This window comes from Candoia aspera, chromosome 2, assembly GCF_035149785.1.
Source record: "Candoia aspera isolate rCanAsp1 chromosome 2, rCanAsp1.hap2, whole genome shotgun sequence".
Taxonomy (NCBI): domain Eukaryota; kingdom Metazoa; phylum Chordata; class Lepidosauria; order Squamata; family Boidae; genus Candoia; species Candoia aspera.
In genome coordinates, this window is record NC_086154.1 from 154,360,411 (window position 1) to 154,385,903 (window position 25,493).

The 25,493-nt window shown below is 46.4% G+C and overlaps 1 protein-coding gene across 2 annotated transcripts; it reads right to left on the bottom strand.

Moving 5' to 3' along the window:
- Positions 1-12,350: 12,350 nt before the first annotated feature.
- Positions 12,351-25,467, bottom strand: LOC134490985 (uncharacterized). 2 transcript variants are annotated; one of them, XM_063294399.1, is made up of 8 exons: positions 24,629-25,467; positions 22,093-22,227; positions 21,574-21,691; positions 20,616-20,666; positions 18,842-18,919; positions 17,239-17,295; positions 14,425-14,484; positions 12,351-12,432 (listed from the first exon to the last, which is right to left on the bottom strand). In XM_063294399.1, the coding sequence occupies exons 1-8, from the start codon at positions 24,676-24,678 to the stop codon at positions 12,358-12,360; spliced, it is 624 nt and encodes a 207-aa protein (XP_063150469.1). In that variant the 5' UTR covers positions 24,679-25,467; the 3' UTR covers positions 12,351-12,357. The 2 variants fall into 2 exon arrangements, with proteins under 2 accessions (XP_063150469.1, XP_063150470.1); XM_063294400.1 differs by lacking the exon at positions 14,425-14,484.
- Between the last annotated feature and the right edge of the window lie 26 nt (positions 25,468-25,493).

Here is a 25,493-nt window from a genome sequence, read left to right on the forward strand (position 1 = left end):
AGCTCACTAGGCGCCGGGCGGAAGGCGCTTGGCGGCGCTTGCCTAGGCCCTGGCAGCTGCGCTTAAGAGAAGAGGGAGGGTGGGCATTGGGGCATTTGCAGCCGCCTGCAGTAAGTGCCAGGCTAGGTGGAAAATCGCGCCTAGACTCATGGCTTGTTCGGAAAGGAAGAGCAGGAAAGTTTGCTGTAGTTGTCAAGTCTCCTTAGAATTGGCTTGTTCATTTCTGCCCTGGGATTACTGGATACGGACGCGACCCTGCGGCTTTGCTTCCCACTTGAGCCCACAGCCGGGGAATCTCCTGGCGAGCGATCTCCCCTCCTAGCGCCACCTAGTGCTGACCCTGCTTTAACTTTCTAGATGAGTCAAGATTTATAAGCGCACCCCGCACACCCTGAGATCTCGGCAAATGTTAGCCCTCCGAGGTAGTCCGGACAAGAAGCACAACATTGAATCCTGGCTCTTTTACCTGCCGATTGTCCAGTCTGTGGCTCTTCTGTCTCCCAAGGTTGTCTGCACGTACCATTCCAGCAGACAATCCCTCTTCCTTGGGTTTTGGTCCTTCTAGCCTTTAATGCCTAATGAGCTGGGTTACCACATAGCCCGATAGGTGTATCAGTTCGGCAGTTCTTTCCAGCGCTTCCCTTTATCAGCCGTGGCCATTGGAGGTGTCTGTGTTTTCTTCCGAGTAATGAAATAATAACTTGCATCACTTTCTCTCCGGGGACTAATCAGGGTGTGTGCCTACATTTTGCCTCTGTGCAGTGTGTAGGTGTATGCGTCTGAGGATCTAATCAGGACAGGTGCCTACGTGTTACTTCTCTGCGGAGAAGTGGGTCTAAGCAAGATGACTGTTGCTTGTATGTGTTTCTGTTGCCTTTGTCATCCCCTGCTGCAGTTTTCTGCCACTGGTCTAGCAGGGTCCTTTGTACAGAGTTGCATATAAGTATCTGAGCTTTTTGTTTGATGGTCTTTATGAAGCTTTTTTTTTTCTTGTGCCATCTCCAGGACTTCAAGACTCAATCGTTTGGGATGCTAAGCAATTCTCAAGATTTGCCTTAAAAGCCACATTTCAAAGGATTTCAGCCTGTTCTTAGCCTTCCTGGATATTGCCCATGTTTTGCAGTTATAAAGGAGAGTTGGCCACGTATAGCATTTGGTCATTCTTAGTTTTATGTCCATTTCCCTGGAGATCAATATATTCTTTAAGTCTTTTTTTTTTTTTTTGGCAATTTCTATTTGCCTCTTTATTTCACTAGCTCTTTTCCCATCTTCCATGATTAAGTGTCCAAGGTAGACAAAATTCTTGACTTTCTGAAGGGGGGCACAATTGACCACTGTTTTTATTTGGAGATGTTCTTTTTTTCTTATGATTACTGTTACCTTGGGTTTATTGGTATTAAAATGTAACGTTTTTCACTCATTTTTATTTTCTCTTTTAGAAGCTTCAGGTCCTCTTTTTCTGCCAAGAGCACACTATCTGCAATTTTAAGTTGCTTATTTCCATACCTTTTAAGTTTTTGAAGAAGATAGGAAGCACATTGACACGTTTGAACTCTGGTGTTGGAGAAGACTCCTGAGAATACCATGGGCAGCCAAAAAACAAACAAACAAATGGATCATTGAACAAATCAACCCAAAGTTCTCACTTGGGGCACAAATGACCAGGCTCAAATTAGCCTACTTCGGACACAGTATGTGAAGACCCAACTCTCTGGTAAAGGCTCTAATGCTGGGAAAGGTGGAAGGAAAGAGAAGGGGATGACCCGCATCAAGGTGGATGGACTTGATTATGATGGCGATGAGTGCACCATTGGGAGACTTGAAAGAACAGGTTAGGGATACATCATCATGGAGAAAATCTATATGTGGTCGTTAGGAGTCAAAAATGACTTGATGGCACATAATCAATTTCCATATCACCTAGTGACAGTCCTAGTACAATGCTTAGTTTACAAAATAATAAGGAGAAAGGAGGAGTGATAGGACATACCCCAGCACATTCCTTTTAAGACTGAAAACTCCTCTGAAGGAGATTTTCTTCTTTTTGCAAGAAGAATCTGGTTGTTAGCCCATTGAGCAAAATATCTTGGTTTGCATTTGACAGGAAACATTCAAGAAACATATCAAAATAACTATGTTAAACTATGGTAAGAGATTTAAAAAGACCTTGAAAGGTGGAGGAATCTAAAGCTGTCTTGGTCAGGATCAATTGCAATCATTAAGATGAATGTATTATGCAAGATAATCTACTTCAAATGGCACCAATTAGAATTTCTGAGAGAACCCTACTAGAATGGCAAGAAACTCAGTAAATTCATATGGAGTAGGAAAAGGCCTAGATGTCATGCGCTGCCTGCCTCTGAATAAGGCTCAGACACTGGTTCGATGGATCAGGCTCTGATTTATTCACAGCGCAGTTACAGCGTCGGAAGAAAAAAGCTGAGAGTGACAGGAGCGCGCCGGTGCGGGGTTTAAATACCCCGCGCCGGTCAGCGCCCCCTCACTCGCGGTCACGTCACCCCCCTTTGTCCAATACGTTGCCCTGCCGGTGGGTGAGGGGTTGTGAGGCCCCGCTGGCGTTCCGGGATCGCCCATCATCGGGTTTTCTATTCATCCGGTGATTGCTGTCAGCTGGGCAATCTCCGTTGTATTGGCGCTGATGGCTTGGGTGTGCTCCGTGATCCATTTAGTTATTGTCTGTTGGCCGTTAGTCGTTGTGAGTTGATGGCTACTTATCTTGAGCCCCTTCTCCTGTTTCCTTGCTATTGTCATGTGTGCCATTGCGCTGATGACTTCAGCTCAACGGCACTCATGACATACTGCCCCCTGTCCGAATAGTGCTCCCCCCCGGTTTTCTGGTTTTTTGTTTTTTTTTTTGGTGGAGCTGTCAAACGGCACTTTTTTTTTTTTTTTTTTTTTGAAATTCCCGCCGGAGTAGTTGTCGCCCCTCCCTTTGCTCCTCCCTCTACCACGTGCCTTCCCAGGGTGTGTCCATAGTGCACATGCCCGGGTCACGTCCTGGCGTGCGCATGCTCCAGCCACACCCTGTTTGTTTGGCGCAGTTCGGCGAGGAGAGAGGCGTGGCTGGTCGGGTGCTTATCAGCTCCAGGTAGGGCCCTTCTTTTTTTTATTTAAAGTGCGTCGCCTTTGTTATAGCTCCTGGGCGTTGCCCCCAGGTTGCCCTGTTGACTTGCTTGCCACTCCCCTGCGGCCTGGGGGCGGGGGGAGGGTGCTGGCGAACGCTTGTCACCGCCTCGTGGGCCCGGGGCGGGGGGAGTGAGTCCCGGGGGGGGGAGGTCCACCCAAGTCGCGGGCTTGGGGGGGCCCTTTCCCTTGGGGCACGGTAGGCGGGGGGGGCCTGCGGGGGGGGGGTTTGCAGGGGACGGCTTGCTGACCTTGGTTGTGGCTTGTCGGGGTATGCCCGGTGAAATGCTCTGGTCAGGTCAGGCGCGTTAACGTTGTGCGCCGCCACCCATTCCGGGTGGGGGAAGTGTTTCCACCTGACCAGATAGTGTAGAGTTCCTCGTTGCTTGCGGGAGTCGAGTATGTCCCTTATCTCGAAGTGGTGTTGCCCGTCGATCATCACCGGTGAGGGCTGTGGCGTGCTTGGGTGCCATCGAGAGGTGGTTGCCGGTTTCAGGAGGCTGGTGTGGAACACCGGGTGGAGTCTCCGTAGGTTGTGTGGCAGGTCCAAGCGTATTGCTACCGGGTTCACTATTTGGGTGACTTGGAACGGCCCGATGTACTTAGGCCCCAGTTTTTTCGAGGGTTGGGGTGACTTTAGGAACTTGGTGGATAGGTAGGCCATATCCCCTGCTTGGAACGTCGGTTGTTGGCGCCGGTGCTTGTCGGCCTGCTCTTTGTAGGCTGCCTGTGCATCCTTCAGCGCCGCCGTGATTATTGGCCATGATTCCGCGATCTTCCGTCCCCAGTTGCTAGCGTCCATCTGGGGTTCCGGGGGTTGAGGTAGCTCCGGTATGGGGATGAAGTCGCGCCCCGAGACTACTTCGAACGGAGTTTTCCCCGTGCTCGTGTGGACGGCGTTGTTGTATGCGACTTCGGCAAACGGGAGCAGTTCAGCCCAGTCGTCTTGGTGATAGTTAGTATATGAGCGTATGAATTGCTCTAAGGTGGCATTAAGAACCTCTGTGGCTCCGTCCGTCTGGGGGTGCCAGGCCGTAGATAGGGCCTGTTGGGTCCCCGTCAGCTTTAGGAAGGCCCGCCAGAATTTGGAGGTGAACTGTGTGCCCCTGTCTGTCACCACACGTGCGGGACATCCGTGTAGCCTGTACACGTGGATGAGGAAGAGTTTGGCTAGCTGTTGTGCGGATGGGACCGACGTGCAGGGGATGAAGTGGGCCTGCTTTGAGAAGTAGTCCTTCACCACCCAAATGGCCGTTTTCTTCTGGCTGGGTGGGAGGTCCACTATAAAATCCATAGAGATTTCCTCCCATGGGCGGGAGGGTTCTGCCACCTGTTGTAATAGCCCCGCGGGTTTGCCTGGTGCCCGTTTGGCCCTAGCGCACGTTGGGCAGGACGCTACGTATGCTTTTACGTCTCGCCTGAGCGCGGGCCACCAGAATTGACGCCGTGTTAGGTGTAGGGTCTTGAGGAACCCAAAGTGTCCCGCTTGTTTGGCGTCGTGTGACCTATGCAAGATCGCTTGGCGTTGCGAGTCCGGGACATAGATTCTGCCTTCCCCCCATGCCAGGTCTTGTGCCATCGTTACCTTGTCGGGGTTTGCCAGGAACCAGGGGTCGGTTTTGAGGGCGGCGGCGAGGTCCGTGCACATTCCCCCTGGTAGTTGCGGTTGGCTTCTTCCGGTCGCAGGTTGTCCCGCCGTCGGCTGCGCCGTAGAGTCGAGCTGCCTCCGAGCGCCGCTTCGGGTGGTCACGGCCATCCCCAGTTGCGAGGCGGATAGGACCGTCCCAATGGTGTCTGGGGCGGGCTCTTCGTCTTGGGGCAGTTGGGAGAGGGCGTCGGCCAGGAAGTTCTTTTTGCCCGGCATGAACTTCAGCTGGAAATTAAAGCGGCTGAAGAATTGGGCCCATCGGACCTGTTTTGGGCTAAGGCGTCTGGGCGTTTGTAGGGCCTCGAGGTTCCGGTGGTCGGTCCAGACCTCGAATGGTTGGGTGGCTCCCTCGAGTAGGTGTCGCCATGTCTCTAGCGCCGATTTTACCGCGAAGGCTTCTTTCTCCCAGACGTGCCATCGCCTTTCTGTCTTGGAGAACTTCCTTGACAGGTAGGCGCATGGTTTCAGGAGTCCTGTGGGGTCCTTTTGGAGCAGGATGGCCCCCAGGGAGAAGTCTGAGGCGTCGGCTTGGACCACGAACGGCCGTTCTGGGTCCGGGTGCGCGAGGATTGGCTCCGTGGTGAACAGCGCTTTCAGCTTGTTGAATGCGGTCTGGCACGCGGGAGTCCAATTCAACACTGTGCCCGGGTTCTTGGCGCGTCGGGTGTCCCCCACCCCTTTGGTTTTGAGGAGGTCCGTTAGGGGGAGGGCTGTCTCTGCGAACCCCCGGGCGAATGACCTGTAAAAATTCGCGAATCCGAGGAAGCTCTGGAGTTGGCGCCTGTTGCGGGGGCGCTCCCAGTTTAGCACCGCCTCGACTTTTGCGGGGTCCATTTCTATGCCGTCCCCGGAGATTCGGTACCCCAGGTAGTCTAGGCGCGCTTTGTGAAACTCGCACTTTGTAGGCTTGGCATAGAGCTGCGCCCTTCTGAGCTTGTCGAGGACTTGCCTGACTAGGGTCACATGTTCCTCGTGCGTTTTTGTGTAAATAAGGACGTCGTCGATGTAGACCAGGACCCCTTTGAACAGATGTTCATGCAGTACCTCATTGATGAGCTGCATGAACACCCCAGGGGCCCCCGCGAGTCCGAAGGGCAGCACTTTGTACTGGAAGGCGCCTAGGGGGCAGTTGAACGCAGTCTTCCATTCGTCCCCCTCCCTGATTCGGATGCGATAGTACGCCTCGCGAAGGTCCAGTTTGGAAAAGACTTTGCCCGTGGACAGGTGGGCGAGCATGTCCTTCACCAGGGGTAAGGGGTATTTGTTGGACAGGGAAGCCGCGTTTAGGCCCCGGTAGTCAGTGCAGATCCGTAGGGTGCCGTCTTTCTTCTCCCGGAATAAGACGGGGACTCCGACCGGTGAGCATGCTGGCTCTATGAATCCCCTGTCTAGGTTTTTATCGATGAACTCCCGGAGGGTTGCCATCTCCTTCGGGGTCATCGAGTAGATCTTTGGTCTAGGTAAGGGGACGTCGGGCAGTAGGTCGATCCGGCAATCCGTCTTGCGGTGGGGGGGTAGTTGGTCAGCTTCTGCCTCTCCGAAGACCTCGGAGAAGTCGGCGTATTGTTCCGGTAGGTCTGCTGTGGTAGCGGCGTTGTCCTGTGTAGTCGCCTCCGCTCATCCTACAGTGGGGTTGGTTCTGCCCGCTGGAACTGGTGCCCGATACTCGCCGTCGCCGAATGTGAAGGTGCGGGTCTCCCAGTTGATGCGCGGGTTGTTTGTCGCGAGCCATGGCATCCCCAGGACTGCAATGGGCCGTCCGATGTGAGTGACGACGAACGATGTGCGTTCGGTGTGAGTGCCCATTTGCAGGGTGACCGGCTCGGTTTGCAGCGTGGCTGGTTTCCCTCCCGCTGTAGAGCCGTCCAGCTGGTGGAATGCCAGCGGCGTGGGGAGGGGGAAGCAGCGGAGGTCGAGTTTGGCGACTAGGTCGGGGTGGATGAGGTTTTTTGAGCACCCCGAGTCCACTAGTGCCGCGGCCGTGGTGGCTCCGTTGCCGCCAGAGAGTTTGATTGCCGCCATTATTACGGGGCTTTCGCCGTTCCGTCGAGGTGGTCCGCGCTGCTGTCCCACCGCCTGCCTCGCAACGCGTTTCAGGGCAGGCGGGGAGCTTTTCCCGCCGGCTGGTCGGGGTCTACGTTATCCTCTTCCCCCCAGTAGGCGTCCCAGCCTTCCTCTGGTGTCGCTGTGGCCACGGTCATTCGGCGGTGAGGGGGCAGCCCCAGGTTGGGTGGTTTGGGGCTAATTTTCGGGGTGGGTTTAGGCGCACTGGTCGGCGGTCGGTTGGCGAAGCAATCCACCATCTTGTGCCCTAGTTTGCCACACTTCCCGCAGGGCTCCCGATTGAATTTCTTTTTTGGGTATATGGGGCCGGCCATCCCCACGTGTGGTGCGGGTACCTTTTTGCCGGCATAGTTTGTGTCTTCCGTGGTTGTCATGAGGAAGGTGCGGTGCGCGTGTTCGGCTTTCCCCGCGAGGTGGATCCACCCGTGTAGCGTTTCTGGGTCGTCGCGGTAGAGGGCCCATTGGAGAACGTCGCGATTGAGCCCCCTTTTGAACATTTCCAGCAGGGTGGTCTCGGACCAGTCGCTGACCTTCCCCGCGAGGGCTTTGAACTCCAGGGCGTAGTCTGGGACCGTGCGTGTGCCCTGTTTAAGTCTTTGGAGTGCGCTTTTCGCCCTTACTTTGGCTAGGGGTCTTCGAAGTAGTTTTTCATCTCATTGATGAAGGCAGGGAAGGTGGTGAGGGCGGGGGAGCTGGACTCGTACAGTTGGACGTACCAGTCCGCCGCCCTGTCTTGTAGTTTGATCGCCACGGCGGCGATCTTGTCGGCTTCGGAGTCGTAGGAGTGTCCGTGCCTCCCCATGAACTCCCTGGCGTTCGTTACGAAGAACGAGAGTTTCGTGGGGTTCCCATCGAAGAAGATGGGGAAGTCCTTTGGGGCCCGGGCGTTTTGCGCGGCCCTGCCTCTCGCTTCCCGGCCTGTGGTGTCGTCCGCCTGGGCCGTCTGCTGACCCTCCGCTGGCCCGTGGGGGTTCGGTGCTTCGCTCGGGGTGTGGGCCTGTGCGGGGACGTCGTTGGGTGGCGCGGGGGGCATAAGCGACTGGAGCATGGTCCGGAGTTCCGTCAGTTGGGCCCGCATGGCCGCGAGTTCAGCTCGTGCCTCCTCGTCCACGGCCCGCGCCGCCGCTGGGGCCAGTTCCGTCGGTGCGTTGGCGGGGGTGGGTTGCCGGCGGGGTTCATCCTCCCTCTGCCGCTGGTCCGCTTCCTCCGTCGTCTGCTGGGTGTCTCCATCGTCCTCCTCCGTGTTGACCGCCGTTGGGCTGTCGCTCCACGCCCGTTGCTGGGGTGCGATGTGGGGCGCGGGGTCCTCCGCTGGTTTTGGAAGGCATGTTGCTTCCTCCCGCGGTCGGGTTGCCTCCGTCGCCATCTCCCCTTGGGGTTGGAGCTGAGGCTCGGGTCGGGTGGGGTGGGCGTCCATGGCTCCGGGAGTCCGCGGTGCCTCTGGCCTTGGTCGGTCCTCCTCTGTCTCTTGCCGTGCGGCTCGCCCTTCTTGCCCGCGTCGCTCCAGCTTCATCTTGCTGGTCTTCTCGCCGTCTATTCCTCCCGCGGCTCGTTGTCATCCGGTGGGGCTCGGCGAGGCTGAGTTTATGACTCTCAGCTTTATGTCATGCGCTGCCTGCCTCTGAATAAGGCTCAGACACTGGTTCGATGAATCAGGCTCTGATTTATTCACAGCGCAGTTACAGCGTCGGAAGAAAAAAGCTGAGAGTGACAGGAGCGCGCCGGTGCGGGGTTTAAATACCCCGCGCCGGTCAGCGCCCCCTCACTCGCGGTCACGTCACCCCCCTTTGTCCAATACGTTGCCCTGCCGGTGGGTGAGGGGTTGTGAGGCCCCGCTGGCGTTCCGGGATCGCCCATCATCGGGTTTTCTATTCATCCGGTGATTGCTGTCAGCTGGGCAATCTCCGTTGTATTGGCGCTGATGGCTTGGGTGTGCTCCGTGATCCGTTTAGTTATTGTCTGTTGGCCGTTAGTCGTTGTGAGTTGATGGCTACTTATCTTGAGCCCCTTCTCCTGTTTCCTTGCTATTGTCATGTGTGCCATTGCGCTGATGACTTCAGCTCAACGGCACTCATGACACTAGAATTAAACAAAAAAATTCTACAAGGTTCTAAAGAAATTTCAGTATCAAGTAATTTAGCTGAAGACTGAAACGTTTATTAGATATTACATATACAAAGAGCATACGGTATATCAAGGTATTCGTAATATGTAATATTTGTATATTACATATTTGTATATTAAGGTAAAGGTAAAGGTTTCCCTTGACGTAAAGTCCAGTCGTGTCCGACTCTAGGGGGCGGTGCTCATCTCCGTTTCAAAGCCTTGGAGCCGGCGTTGTCATAGACACTTCCGGGTCATGTGGCCAGCATGACGACTCGGAATGCCGTTACCTTCCCGCCGAAGCGGTACCAATTAATCTACTCACATTTGCATGTTTTCGAACTGCTTGGTGTGCAGAAGCTGGGACGAGCAACGGGAGCTCACCCCGCAGCGCGGTTTCGAACCGCCGACCTTCCGATCGACAGCTCAGCGGTTTAACCCGCAGCGCCACCGCGTCCCTTGTATATTTGTATATTACATATATGAATATTACATATTATGAATATTACATATTACGAATATCTTGATATATGCTCTTCCATCTCATTTTCAATGCTATATTTAATTTTAAATGAAAAAGCCAAATAATCATAATGCTTGTAACATTAATATTCTAAACTGTAACTAATATTGATAGAATATCCACTTTTCCTTTCCTCTTCTCTATATTCTTATATATATAAGATATTCTTATATACAGTATGTAAGAGCCAGTTTGATCTAGTGGTTAAGGTGCTGGGCTGGAAACCAGGAGGCTGTGAGTTCTAGTCCAGCCTGAGGCATGAAAGCCGGCTGGGTGACCTTGGGCCAGTCACACTTTCTCAGCCCAACCCACCTCACAGGGTTGTTGTTGTGGGGAAAATAGGAGGAGGAAGGAGTATTTGGTATGTTCGTCACCTTGAGTTATTTATAAAAATACTAAAGGTGGGATAGAAAATAAATATTCAATACTGTAAGGTAGCATAATAATAATAATAAGAGGAAGAGGAAGAACCCAGCATGGAAGACATTAGGATAACTGAGGAAATAGTATGAAAACAATCAAAGGTCAAAAACTGGAATGCTCCTGGACCAGATGAATTCCATAGATTCTGCCTAAAATCACTAACACATCTATGCTTTTGATTGGCAGTCCAGATGAAGAGTTTTGGAAGCACCAGAAAATGAAGGATGGTTAACCACTGGAAGGACATTCCTAATTCAGAAGGACAAGGAGAAGGGAAATGAGCCTGGCAATTACAAACCCATAACCTGTTTGCCAACAACATATGTGCCTGATCTAACAGCCATTGAGTCCCCCTGTTGTGGGGGAGATGGGCGGTGATAGAAATTTGAATAATAAAAGGAGAAAGTTGGGCTCACTGATATTGCTATATTGGGTGTTGCTAGGATTGAGGAAAAACAATCCGAAAAAATTACGAAAAACCGGGACTTGCAGATTGAAGTTGAACGCTTACGGAAAAAGAAATCCTCTGTAATACCAATTGTGATTGGAGCCCTTGGAGCAATACCTAAAGGACTCCCTTGATATTTGGACATTTTAAATTTATCAAACACCCTAAGGTTACAAAAAAAAATTCTCTGCTTGGAACTGCATCCTTAAGACAGTACCTCAATCATTCTTAGGTCCTTGGTTAGGACTTGAATTACTAAGTTTTCACCAGTCTTTGACTGTGAATCGAATTGTAGATAACAACAAAAATAATAATAATAATGTTTTGGTTCCAAACTGAGATCAGTACTCTTGTCTGGCTGTTGCAAATGAAAAAAACGTGCGAAGAAAAATTGCGCAGTAAATGTCATGTCTGGTTCCAACTTCAGGTAAACAGAGAGGTTTGCTGTGACTGTTACTCAGTTTTATTAAAGGTCATTAATGATAGTTACATAAGTGCCTTCACGAAGCTAATGGGGGGAACCACCTCTTCGACTGGATGTAGAGCAGGGGAGTTGAGTGCAACTGCAAGCATGGTTGCCTGGAGAACCAGCCATAGAAGAAGCAGAAAGCCAGAACCAACAGCAGGATCAGAAGCAGGACCTTGGCCAAGGCCCACAGCAGCCTCCAGGTAGCCTGGAGAGTTGGACATGGGAAAGATCTGCACAAAAGAGGTAAGGAATGGTGTATAAGCAGTGACACAAAAACAGGATCCAATACAGTTGATTGTTCCTGGTGGAACAGTGAAAAGGTGGATCTGTCCTTTTTTTTTCTGAGTCACTGATTCAATAGTGGAATAATGCCATCACTTTCCTCTTCTAAATTATAGCCCAAGGATAGAAAAAATGGTAACGCAGTGGTATTGTCTTTTTTTCCCCTTTTTAAACAGTTTGGGGGGGGTTAAAAAGGGGGGGTCCACCAATCAGAGTAAACGAGCCAGAACAACAGGCCACAACCATCACCAAAGCAGTGGGAGGGGCTGAAATCCAGAATGGGATTTCTTAAACCAGCTTTATGTCCATGTAGTTTATTCATGGGAGATAAGCAGCTTAAAGCTACAGTACAGAAAATACCTAATACAGTATAGGGGGAAAAACAAGGTTTAAATTAAGCAAGATTTTCACATCATGCAATTCAGCTTTGGGTCTTCAACTGACCTGGTTAAGCATGGTGTGTGAATACAGCCAACGCCCTTTCCTTCTCTTCTATCCCCCAATCTCCAACTCTTCTGCTTTGTGTCTGCCTATCTTACAATACCCGCATATCATCTCTCTGGTAGTCCCTTGGTTACTTACATGGATGGGAAGTGCCCTTTGGAATGAATTCTGCATAGTTCCAGACATGGAAGTCTTTTCTGAGGGGAATAGGAAAAACAAGCAGTGAGATACAAGAGCTCCACCAAGCATAAGCGGTGTGTAGTCTATTTCAAAGTTAAGGGCATAGTGGAGTGCAAAAAAGAGTTTCCTTTGACAGTTTCTTTCCCCTTTAGGAAGTAAGAGTCAAACAGAAAAAAATTTGGCAAAGGTGAGGGCCCCTCCAGAGGTAGGGTTGGCAGCTGTCCTGGGCTGGCTCTGCACCTGTGTGATCAAATGCCGTTGCCTGTCTTGTGGATAAGTACCGGCTTCCAGGTCTGCTCCAACATACTTAAAATGATTGCAAAGCCTGTTTGTAATGTGCACGTCAGCTTCAGGGTTCCTGTTGGTGCAGACTCTTGCCTTAGCCCACTGGCTCTTCCCTCTCGAAATCAGGGCACCATGGCCCTGTGCCACCATTTTTTAAAAACAAGTAGAATGGCAGCATCACAACCCCCCTCATCATGACTGGCCAGAGGGAAAGAAAGACCAAAGGATCCTAAGGTAGGGGGCCAGTTGGAGAGAGCATTGGCCAACTCATCCAGAATATGGGGTTCAGAAGAGGGTGGCACTAAGGACAATTGCAACCACCCCAACCACTTCATACCATCTGGTCACACACTTGTTCCTCCCAAAGAAAGCCCCTTGCTGGGGTCTCCATTTCTCCAGACAGTGCATCTTTCTGGAAACTAAAAGAGAACACAGTAGTAAAAGGGGGAGACTATCTTTTCCCTGCACATAACTGAAGCCTAGCAGAGCAGGAGAGAATGCAACTTTGGGCAGAATGGTGACCTGCAACCCTGTTGTTAGTACTTTCTCCCTAATCTTGCTTGACCCAGAAGGAAAATGGGACCTTGCCCCCTGGGCCTTTTAAACTGCAGATTAATCTGAGCTTGATGTGTCTCCAAAAAAAACATCTCTCTCATGCACACAGACACATGATGTTTCCTGCAGATAAATGTAATTCCACTGCCAGATGTAGCAAACTCCAGTACTAATTCCAACATAGGACATTTTCAATGAGAACATACGTTAAATCTAAAACACTTATGGGATTATCTGTCTGTTTTTATTTATTGGTTTCTAGCCTATGTTCCCAAGGCCCATTCATTCAGATACCCTCAAACGCATACTATTGCCATTTTACAGATGAGCTGCTGAGTCCAGGAAATTGTGACCATCCTGTTTTTGGCCAAGATTTGGCCTAAGTCTCTGATGCTCAGCAAACTAGCTGATCTTCATAACCAACTACCGTAAGAGGATTTGATTAGGTCATCCTTACAGTGCTATTTCCTGTTGAGCTTCCACCACATTGTCTTCCAAGAAGGTGATGCTTCGCTGCAGCTCCTTCATTGATTCAGAAAGAAAACAGCAGTGCCTCAGGCTTTCATTTTTTAAAATCTTTAATTTTCCATTATCCTTACCCTAGTTCAACTACACTTCAGACTCTCCTGGAAGCCACAAACTTGAGTTGGCAGGTGGCGGGAAGAGAGGTTAATTTGAAGATGCCTAATCCTTAATAGTTTGCACTGGGTGGCAATATATGCCATCTAATTCTAACTGAAGACCATCTAAGTCTGAAGTCAAAAGTGGAAGAGGATTTTTCTAGGAATTTGGCAGACACAATTTTCATAATAATCATTCAATTTGTATCTACTATTTCAACACTTAGATTGATGTGGCAGCTAATTAGCAGTCTAGACCTACGAAGAGCAAAACTACATGTTGCATATCCGTGTTTCTTACAGTTATGCTGAACCCGGCTACTTCGAAGGTAAAGCAACCATGAGACCTCAGTCTGAGGCAAGCTCCTAATGGAGATCACCTTTATTTGCCCTAAAGATGTTTTTTGCAGAAAGTTTGTTGAAAATAATAAATAGCTTCAGGGAAGAAAGAAAGTGATTTGGGGTAGGAAGGTAGGGGGAGTCCATAGCAGTCCTTTTTTTCTTTTTTTGCAAAATTTGTCCAACTCAGTTCTCTCTGTGCAGTCGCTTGGCTTATTCATGGATTTTTATAAGGAGCCCAGATGATGATGCTTTCCATTTGTAACTTTCCTATATTTTCCAGTTACTTCATTTCCACAAATTAAAAAGGGAAAGGTGGAGTAGCTGCAGAATGCCTTCTGTCAAATTAGAAAAAAAAAACTTCTAACTGGATTTAGCCCCATGCATCATGCCAGATAGTCGAAATCTATCCACTGCATAATGTTAGCAGTCCACCAGCTGTAGATGAGTAGTCACTGCATTTGGGTCAGATATATATCGTTTTTCTTAGTTCAACTCAAGGAAAACCTGTTCTCTTTGTTTGCAGTGCAAGCTGCGGTATACAGTGTAATTAACCTAATTCCTAATTTCCCCAAGCAATGTTTCAATATTTTAAAAACTGATTCTGGTTTAAAATAGAGGGAAAGGAAGAACATTGATTTACTTAATTAAACAGAAGTATTCTTGTTGGTTTAAAAAAGGCAAGCAGCCTTCTGAATCAGTGTTTGAATAGTTAGCTGTACCAGTCCGTCTAAATGAACTGTGAAAGTAGATTTGCAGTGGAGATGCCTCATTTGTTTCAGTGCAAATTCAGTTTTCACTTTGTGATTCTCTTTGATCCTGCCTAGATTCTGTTAGCCTGATATATGTGACATCTCTGTTTCAGGCCACAGAGTTTGGGCCTAAGGTGAGTCATACCTGGCTCTTCAGAGACAGCCCTTGGATTACTGTGCTCAGTTTCTCAATGTGCTGCTGTTTCTGAAATACCAAAACACAGAAGACTTTTATTCTAGTTCCATGTAGAAAAAAATTAGATGTCAACCTCACATACTTTGAGGGTCTGGCCTTGGAGGTGCTTCCATGCTAAAAACTCATAGCATTAATATATAATTACTCTTCTAGAAGCTACAAGGAGAATTGCAGTTGCTTCGCACACAGTCTTGTTGGATTGTACTTCTTTAGTGCTTATATACATATATACATACATAAACACACACACATACATACACATACATACACACACACACTAAAATACTAAAATAATACTAAAATACTTATCTAGCCACTTACCAGCTTGCTAAAATGGAACTGAAAAGTGTAGGTTTTAAAATCATATTAACATATTTATGGTCTATTATTCTTTCATTTAGGTGGTATTTTGCTTTGAGAATCATAGAATCTTTGAGTTGGAAGGGACTTGAGAAATCATCTAGCCCAACTCTCTGCCCAGTGCAGGATCCATTAGAGATGTCTGAGAGATGATCACCCAGCCTCTGCTTAAAGACCTCTGGTAAAGAAGAACTCAGCCACATCATGGGGCAGCCTATTCCACTGACTGAGAGACCACACAGTCAGGAAGGTCCTCGTATGTCAAGCCTGAACCTCCTTCCCTCTGGTCCTGGTCCTGTCCTCTAGGGCAACAGAGAATAAGCCCACTCTCTCTTCTGTCTGACAACCCTTCAGATACTTGAAGACTGACAGTGACATTTTAATGATGCAATCATTCTGTCCCATTCACAGAACTGGAGGAAACAGTAGGAAGATTTCCACTGTTTCCACCAATCCGTCCACCTTTTTTCTCACCAAATAACTTTTTTTTAAAAAAAAAATTCCCTAAGCTTTTTGATAGATGAATTGGCAGCTCTTCATTCAGAAGGACCTAGCTGACTTGTCGAGGACAGTATGCTCTACACCAATCACACCCCTCCTTCAAAAAAGAGCAGCAGTAGTGGGATTCCTCTCTATTTAGACTACATTCTTCTTCTGTCCTAAAACACCAGATTTTCTCCACTAAGAGAAAAAAACGTAAGAGGATGACAATGGTATAGGACCTTCCATAAAAGGGAAGCAAAGAGCTGTGGCAATTCTGCAATAAGTCTTTACCTGTGAGCAATTCACACACAGGACTTTTCTGCAAGCCAGCTAGTGAAAAATGTGGCTTATATTTGATGTACACCCTGTTGCATTAGCAACTTAAAGTGGCAGTTTGCAGGATAAGACAAAAGAGTGAACTGAAACTCTGGCTGTCTTCTGAGAGTCAATCAAGGAGGTAAATTGTAAAAAAAAACCCACCTACCCACTCCCCAAAAAAGAATTAAACTGTCATTGGGGCCCTACCTTTTCATTTGTGAACTTCTTCCTTCCTACTCTAATATATTCTATCCTCCCATCTTTCTCCTGGCCAAGTTCATGTGTGTTCAACCCATCCTTGAATCAACAGAAAACATTGCCAGCATGATTGTGCTGCCCCAGCAGTCAAGCCCTTCTGTAGTCAGCCTCAGTGACAAGGCTGGCAGCTGGTGCCGGCCATACAGTCTTCATATAGGACAATTTTGTTGGAGGTCCCAGCAAATCAGCATGTGTCATTAGCATGTGGATGAATTTGCTCTAGGATGCAAATTCTGTATGTGTTTCTGGGGGAAGCTGTTTGCTGGCCCTCCCACATTCCTCACATCCTCCTCCTTCACCAGCTGGGAAGGGAGCATGCAGCTGCAGCTCCTTCCATCTCTCTTGGGCCATTCAGTGGGCCTAGAATTCAGGAGGTTCCCCCTTTCTCCATGCAGCCTTCAGCAGCAATGAGGACTGAGGGTCAATTCAGTTTAGGGAAAGAAAGAATTATCATTTTTCTACTGAAATGGATGTAACTGGATCAAATAAATCAGTAAGACTCCTTTTACTTACTTCTGAACCTACTTTGTCTAAGTGTATAATTCTTTATGCTTGGGTGGGCTAAGTGTGTAAGATCAGTAACCTATATTTCTCTAACGTGCTCATTAGTGCTATTTAAGATAATATTCTTTTTCCGTGCTCATCTGCCACTGTGTTAAGCTCTGCTCCATTCAGTGGTCCTAGCTGTCCACTAATGGCTTCAAATTTAAGGGCAGTGACTAGGGAATTCTCCTGTGTTTTTCCTCAGAAGATGTAGTGATAGATACAAACTTGGACTGCTTTGAATGAACTTGAGACAACTTCATAGGGGATGGGGATGGTACTGGCAACTAGTTCTGATGGATGTATAATGTACCAATATGGGATGCAGTAGGCCACCCAGTGCCTCTTTCTGGGGAAAAGCAGTGGAAGAGGCTATTATATTAATATGTGTGGACTTCCCAGAATCATCTGGCTGAGCTTTGTGGGAAATTAATATTATGCATTATCAGGGCCTTTGTCTCTAATTCTTATATTCAATTTTTCCATCACACTACTTTTATTCTGAATAAATGTACTTCTCAGCCTTAGAAGCTGCCTCTAAGCAATGACATCTCTCTCCAATTAAACTATAACTGGAAGGATTCAGGAAGCAGTAGCTGATACACTATTGAACAATAACCCTGCCAGCTGATTAACACATACAGGTTATGAACTTTGACAGACGTGACTGTTATATAATAGAGACCCAATGGAAAATCAGTCCCTGCCTTGACTCTCATTTTTCAGCCAAAGTCCCAAGGGTACTTTAGTTTGCCATCAGAAACAAAGGACCTTTGAACCCAGAAACATAACTGAGTTTACCTGCCTGTTCCTGTCATTCTTTGTCTGCCACTTGACTTCCCATTCAGACAAGTGCCTCTGTGTTGGTGAAAAAAAAACACAGAATATTGTTGCAGGAACTTCTAGCCTTCAGATGCAGAGACCCGGCCACAACTATGAGCTACCCCTTAATCCTGAGCATCCTTGATTATTTCTATCCCAAAGCTGGGACACAATTGTGGAATTCTAGTTTCAAAAGTTCTTTTTTGCCTTCCACAAGTGAGTAAGCTGGTGACAAACTATATTCTAGGAACAGCAAGAATGCATTCACATTCTTCACGAATGAAAATTTGTGGATAGGTTTTTTTTCCCCTAGTAGTTCAGATTGCCCTACTAAACACTGCAGTGTGCAAAGCAAATGTGCTCCACCTCAACAATGCACTTTCAGTCATAATGTCGTCTGCCTAAGTGCATCACCCTACTTCACAAAGCACTGAGGTGCAGCATCTCCTCCTTGACTGGCAGTCCCAGATCAGAGGAAACGCACAGGGGCCACATTCTTGGAGGGCAGCAAGGCAGGGCAGCCTCTCCTGTGCTTGGAAGCAGGGGGCAATTGCACTTGGCAGTTTTGCTTCAAAGCTTCATCAGAAAGACGTGTTCCTTCCAAACTTTACATACTCCTGGTATGCACATATTCCATTATTTTACATTGGGGAACAGTTTTCTTAACTTGGCTGCAGTTGCTTTATTCTGTAAAACTCTGCCCTACATAGACTGAAAACTAAAACACATGAATTATTTTGTGGATGTCATAGAGACCTAAAGGGCAGAAGGCAACCTACTATGGGCACCACATCCCTGCTCAGGGGACTCCTCCATGCTCAAGAAAGCTCATTCTTTTCTCCCCTCCCATGAGGACACATACAGAGATCTGTCATATCTCCGTTCAGCTTTTCCCCACTTCCTGAAAAAGAGCAGAGGAGGAATGAGCAGACCTCCCATTTACTACCCAACAGCTACAGCATCTAGTTGTAGGGAATGAGAAAGGAACAGAACACTATTAATTGAATAACCTACTGTATATGAAAATCCTCTTGTCATAAATCTTACGAACTCATAATGAACCTGGCAGCTGTCATACGCGGCACAATAAATGAATACAGAAGCATATAACTCCTCCTGCCTGCAAAACTTATGTTGGCCTAGGATCCTGACATGAAAAAGATGATGCACTTGACAATGCGTTCACGTGCATGACAAAGTGGATCTTCTCTTATGAAAGAGAAGTTCTGAGACACGATGTGAGGATGAAATCAGAACAACTGTCTCTCTGATTAAATATGATGTGAAAAATGACTGTTTTATGGGTTGCCAATTTTTTATTTAAAAACTGAGTCAGGAAACTAAATAAGAATTATGACTTACCAGGGACAGTTACCCATAACATCAGAACTGGATTAAGTAAATAAGTTCATATTTATTTTTTATATATTTATTAAATAAATAAGTAGACAAGATTACAAAGCAAATGCTCGCAATATCTATTACTCTGCTGTAAAATTCTGTGGTCATTCCTACGTTAATTGTATTGGTTTCCTAATCTAGTGGGCCCTTATAACAAATAGGTAAGGTATCTAAAAGTTACCTTCATCTCATTGCCTTCTGATCTCAGCATCTTCAGAGTGTCTTTGTTGGACTTCTCCTCCAGCTGTTGCTTGAAGACCTGTAGTAATGATTGCAAAAAGAATCCAAAGCTTTCATGGCTGGGAAGAAGCCATGATGTCATTATGTGGGCTCGCAGAGGCAAATGGCTGGTTCCTATTGTAGGAAGCAGAATATTGGCTAAAGTAATTCTTATCTGGTCTCGCATAGATCAGCCTGTCCTCTCCAAAGAGAGAGAGGGCAAGTGCAGATTCCCTCTTGACCACCATGTCTTTTGCCTCTACTGAGGCTTCCACCTTTTGAATAATTAGCAAATGAACTATCTAGTACCAAAGAGGGTTCCTGTTGCATTCTCATGCCCGTACCCCACCCCCCATTTGTTTCAGAAAAAGGTCCCTACGAAGCAGAGGAGGCCAGCCTGTGTCCAGGTGGTGAACTTAACATGGTTTGGGAGAATGAGAGCTGCTGTGGGTGGAGATTTTCCAGACTTCTAAAATTTCAGTCTTATGGATCCTACATAAGACAGGAAATTTAAACATACCTTTATAAATTTACTGCCTATAATACTGCATTAGCTTTTTTGATAGTGCAAATTTTCGGATTTGAGCTATCCTTGAAGCCAGACTGGACTTATAGTGCATTCAATTCCTATATGTGCAGTCACCATTAATTATATAATTACATCCTTGACCTGTGGAGAACACTGGAATAATGCTACTAGATAGACAAGTGATATCCAAAGAACTTTGGCCATCTAAGTACAGCTCCAATACATATTTAACACTGAATTGGTGTCCTTTTATTCACATAATGAGACTTACTACATGCTGGAAATTGCCATCCCAAGTAAACGTTGCCCCAAATCCAAGAGGATTTGCATTGCTGACTTGTTGATCTCACCATTCTTACTAGGCTATAATTGGTCTCTTATTTAGCAGCTGGTGTTTTGCATTGTGAAAAAGTGTTTTCTAAGGTTCTACCCCTCCCATCTTCCCCCCAAATGGAGCAGCCATTTGTAGCACTCCACTTATTTTTCCTGGCTTCCAATGCCTATCCCTGCTTTTCACACCATTCTACATATATCATCACAGCTAGGTGGCAGCAACTAGCCAAATTTAGTGGATCTTCAAATGCCAGTTGGATGGGAGACCAACAGGAAATCCCAGAGCTGGGAAACTGAAAAAAACATTTTTGAAAAACATAACAACAAACCACTTCCATGAGGTTGCTAAGAAAACTACATGGCTTTAACCCATTGAGTCACCAGGAGTCAAGTGCCCAATTTGCATTTTAGGTTGCAAGTTGTGCCACACATTCAAAAGTTGGCTAATGAAAATTGGCATGCCTATAATGCCAATCTATTTTATCTGATTCTCCTGTGTTATTTTGCAAGTTTATATTTCATGATTTATTGTACTTGCAGCATGAAGTGGTAACCTCAACCCAACGTTTAATCACTTTATTCTGTAACTACTTGAAGTCTAGAATAAGGGCAAAAACTTTACCAATCCTCTTCAACTCTGCCCGATCTCACTGTTTAAAAGCTTTATTAATTTTTTTCAACATGTACATAAAAACTAAAAAGGATGAAACAAAAGAACCTACAAAGAAAAAGAAGAAAACTAAAAAGGTGTGAAAATACAAAACAAACTACTACAAAGTGACTCCCAACTTTCTACAGCAAAACTCTGCCCTATTGTAAAAATAATAAAAGGCGGGATAGAAAACAAAAATAAAAAAATATCTCGAGCACTCACCTTTTGTTCCAGTTCTTTAACTGTCTCAGCCATTCTCTGATTTTCCTTTTCCTGTAATTTAGCAAAGAATTTGAACAATCTAAGCCCTACTACCCAGATAATGTTTTCTTGTTGAGCAAGCTTTTAGGGTTGTAATTCTTTTCTTATCAGCACTATTAACATTTAGAAATTATACAGCACTTTAGAATATCCAACGTGCTTTATGCAATTTGTGTACAGTAAAGTCAATATTATTATCTCTATCCTGAAGACATGGGGACTGCAACTGAGCTTGCCGTTAATGAGTTCAAGCAAGACTTACTACCATTTTCCTGGTCTGAATCTCCTTAGTCTGCAATTCTTAAAAATTCAGCTTTTAAAAGAATCAAATCTCTATTGCATTTGCCACAGCAGGCATACCAAAGGCATGTTTTGAACTTCTCATCAGCGAGATGGCATATGGTTGGTGAAAAAGGAGTGTAGAAACTGTTGTCCAAAACATTTATGGAGCACCAGGTTGCCTATCTCTAAAGTTACTGTTTTTATTTCTTCAAAATATTATATATCAGTTAAAATAATGAGAAGCCATGTACTGGCATGGATTCTTCTCTAAATCATGATCATCAATTTACTCCAGTGCATTAAAAAAAAACTACCTTGTTTTAGAATACATAAATGTGAAGGAGTAGGTGTATCATTGGTACCAGAAATGAAGACTAAAAGAGAATTTTGAAATAGCAATTACAACAATTACAAAAGACCCTCATTGGTTCCCGTCAGTCTACAGAGCCATTTTAACACCAGCTTCTTCCTCTCATAGCACAAATTATCCAAGGTTTTTAGAAGACTATGTCACAAAACCAATCCTCTTATCTCAACCCAGAGAGAAAACCCAGCAGGATAAAGGAGGAAGGATGGGAGGCTGAGGACTATGAGGAGAGAATGCAGAGCTCTTAAATTCATCCCCAGAGGGGCTCACTCGCTTGTGGATGTGCAGCTGGCGTTGACGGCTTCGGTTCTGACACTCCTGCAGAACTCCATGGGCTTCCTCCAGCTCTTCTTGCAATGCTTGAGTTTTCTTCTTCAGGAGTTTAAGACTGCAGAGGACAAAAGGGAACAGTATCCCCACCATCTCTTATGCCAAGGATCTAATCCCAGAAGCACCTTACTCAGAAGTATCCTGGCCTTCTTACCTAAAATTTTGGTCCCTTCCACTTATGCTTGCCAACAGACTGAGCTGTAGCATTCTCCTTGCCAACTTTCTATCAGCTAACCCCCTGCAAACCCTTGCATTATTTTTTTTATTAAACCACCAAAGAGAAAGATGTCTACAAAAAATGGCTAAAAATCTAGCCATCAACAAAGGGTTCCTCTTTGCTGACTAATAGGAAAACAGCAGGCTGTATCATGTATAAATAATTTTCATGGGTGCCCATTTTCTCTTCAGCTTTTTGAGGGATCAGCACCTGCCAGGAAAGACTTGGAAGAGTCCCCTCACCTCTTGGGCTGTAGCAAGGAGCAGAGCTGGGCATGATGCCCTAACAGTGCCTCATATTGCTTCTGCCAGACTTCACCATAGGCAAGTTCTTCATGGATCCATTCCTGCAGCCAAGCATTCTCATCTTCAAAGGTCCTGAGTTTGTAGGGGAGAAACTTGATGAGGAGTGAATGTATGGCATTATGGTAAATCCAAGAGGTTGCAGAAGTGATACTCCTGGTCCTTTCTAAATATCTTTTCTGTCTCTAGATCAGTGTTTCTGTCCTATCTCAGAGAGAAAAACCACAGTGAGATGGTGATTTGGTCTCTAGTCTTTATTGTCTTACTCTAGTAGACAGAAAATCCTGCCAAACCGAAGGACCATGGGAAACCCACACAGATATACCCAAAACTCAAGGTGGGTCTGCTCTGAGTTTCTTTGAAGGACAGTTCAAAGCCTCCAAACTAGGCATGCGTTTTTCCCCCTGGATAGGGGCCCCCTCCTGCTCACCATCAGTACTCATGACAGTTTCTCAACCTTGGCCACTTGATGTGTGGACTTCAGCTCCCAGAATTCCCCATGCTGGCTGGGGAATTCTGGGAGCTGAAGTCCACACTTCTTCAAATGGCCAAGGTTGAGAAACACTGCTCTAGATCATTGAGCCATAGATGCAGGCATGATGTTGGGGTGGTGATGGAACAGACGTTTTAGCACTATTTCCTCCTTAGGCTGAGGTATCTCTCCACTAACTTCCTTCCCGAGTGGCTTGTATAAAATCAGGCTGTACTTCCTAAAAACTGAACTTGTTTCTTCCTTTCTTATATTAAGATATACCTGAGGGACCGCCTCTTCCTCACTACATCAACCCCGCTACGTCCCACCTGATCATGCAGAGAGGGCATGCTGCAGACCTCGTGGGTAAGATAATTCCTTCTGGCAGGGTCCAGGAGGCGGGCCTTCTCTGCAGTAGCGCCCACCCTTTGGAACATCTTGCCCTCAGAGGTGGGGTTAGCCCCATCACTCCTAGCCTTCTGGAGGAATTTGAAGACCTGGCTCTGCCACCTGGCTTGGAGAGGGGAGGAGAATAGTCATACTTGGGGTTGACTAGTGCTTTGAAGTGCCCCTCCTACGCAAGGACTGAATGAGATCACAGCCATCTGGACTTTATTTATATTTAGAAGCTATGTGAAATTGTTTTATAATGCACCTCTATATTGTAATTTTATTATATATTTATTGTTCTTTTATTATTTTGTTGTAAACTGCCCAGAGTCCCTCTGGTGGGAGGAGATGGGAGGAGACAAATTTGACAAATAAATAAATAAATGTCTACGTTGTTAAATGCATCCTGTCTAATTCAGGAAAACAGCTGATTATAATTAAAACTGTTCACACTCACTCAGCTATAGAGTTTGATTTTTTTATTTGTCCTGTTAAGATAGAAGCCAGCATCTTTTGCCCATGTATATTTAGCTAATTTCTTTACATAACAGCAGATTTCAAGGGTGGGGCTCAACCAAATTAAAATTATGCCATATAGAAGGGAATAATGTAAATCATGTTTCTCCATGTTTCATCCCTTCCCATGTTTCTGATACAATTTGTAGTGGGAGAAAAGCTTCTTTGGTTAAACGGACTGTGTGGGAACATGGCATGAGTCCAGGTTACCTGAGGAACTGCTTCACCCCCATTACATCGACCCGTCCCACCCGGTCAGGCAGAGAGGGCATGTTACGGACCTTGTCCATGAGGGACTGCCAATTGGCAGGGTCCAGGAGGAGGGCCTTCTCTGCCATGGCCCTTTGGAACAAGCTCCCCCCTGGATAAGACAGGCCCCCCACTCTCCCAGCCTTTCCGGAGGGAGTGAAGACTTGGTTATGTCATCTTGCTTGGGATGGGAGAAGGGACAGCTATGGGGGTGGTTAGCACCGTGATGGTGCCAAGGAGAAGATCTCATCTCCCATATGAAATGTTGTATTTTGTATTTATATGTATTTTTATAGTTATATTGAATTGTTTTTAGTAATTGTCATTTTAATTATCTGTAAGCCTCCCAGAGTCATTTATACAAGAGATGGGCAGTAGACAAATTTAATAATAAATAAATAATAAAATAAAGAGACTTTTATTACATTTATATTCTGCCTTTTCTCCAGGAGTTCTAGGCAGTATACATGGGACTTCTCTCATTTTGTCCTCAGTAAAGTAAGATGAGTTGAAAGGTAGTTATTGGCTTAGTCAGCCAATTCCATGACTGCGTGAGAATTGGGTCTCTCTGATCCCAATCTAAAATGTTAACCATTAAACAAACCTGGATCTACACCCTTCTAACTCCATGACAAGCCCCAACTGGTTTCATTATTGGTGGCAGTATCGATATTCCTCCACACACAGGAGACATATTGTGGTATCTGGTTTGACCCTCACTGCCCCTTATTCCCTATGCTGAAGGTGCCTGTTTTCTATAACCTACTTCCCACGGCCTGACCAAATCCCATGCTCGCAATTAGCTCTTTCTCACAATCAGGCTGCAAATGGAAAGTTTTTAGAACACACCCAGGACCTCTTTGCTTGAGTTTGTTGCTTTGGCCCAGCACCATATCCATGTTCCTCAATTCCTTAGTTGGGCAATTTCTTTTTTAGAGAAAATCAATACATTTTCAGGCATGGACTGGAGACCCTGGAAAATAGAAGATCAAGCTATTCAAGTATTTAGAAGTAGTAAATCACTCCATCAGAGGACACCCAAGAATCAGTGTGTATCGGATCCAATGCATATATAAAAAACATGTTAGGAAAATCATGAATGCAGTTTGGAAGAACTGGCCAGATATATGTCATATTACCATATGGCCAGTAGAGGTGGGCAGGGATTGAGTCCTTTACCTGATTTCTGCCACTCAAGGAAAGATTAATCAGGATATCAATTAATGACCACTAAGCCATCCAATCGAATAGGCCTTCTAAGATTCATCACCTAGGCCAGTTGCCATCACATAGAAATAGGTTGCTAGGCAACCAACCGCCAACCATTGCTATTCTATCCTCCAACGTATCTCAAACTTAGGGGCAGTTTCCCACATGCCTCTAACCCCAGCGCCAGCCTGAACTGGCAATAACTTTTTCATTGGCTCCCAGGGACATTTCTTCCATCTCCTGTCCAGCAGCCCATGAGTGAGACAGCCGTAAGCCATTTTCATGGACTCAGTGCTGAACTTCCCCTTTTTAGCCTAGCATTCTCCAAGGCAGGCTTGAGGTACACAAAATCTGTTAGGCTTTCTCACCTATTACCTTGGAGGGAAGCCTGGGAACTGCAGTGACAACTTTGCAGCATTTCCTCCTGAGCTGGGCAATAAGCAATTTCGCACTGAAGGGAACCTCAGTGACATGCCAAGGGACTCCTTGAATTTCTCACCCCCCA

Coding starts and splice junctions, on each gene's coding strand:
- LOC134490985 (XM_063294399.1), bottom strand. CDS start 24,678: ATGGATATGGTGCTGGGCCAAAGCAACAAACTCAAGCAAAGAGGTCCT. Junction 21,692..22,092: donor TCCTTGCTACAGCCCAAGAG/GTGAGGGGACTC, acceptor TGTCCTCTGCAG/TCTTAAACTCCTGAAGAAGA. Junction 17,296..18,841: donor CAGAAGGCAATGAGATGAAG/GTAACTTTTAGA, acceptor TCACCAACACAG/AGGCACTTGTCTGAATGGGA.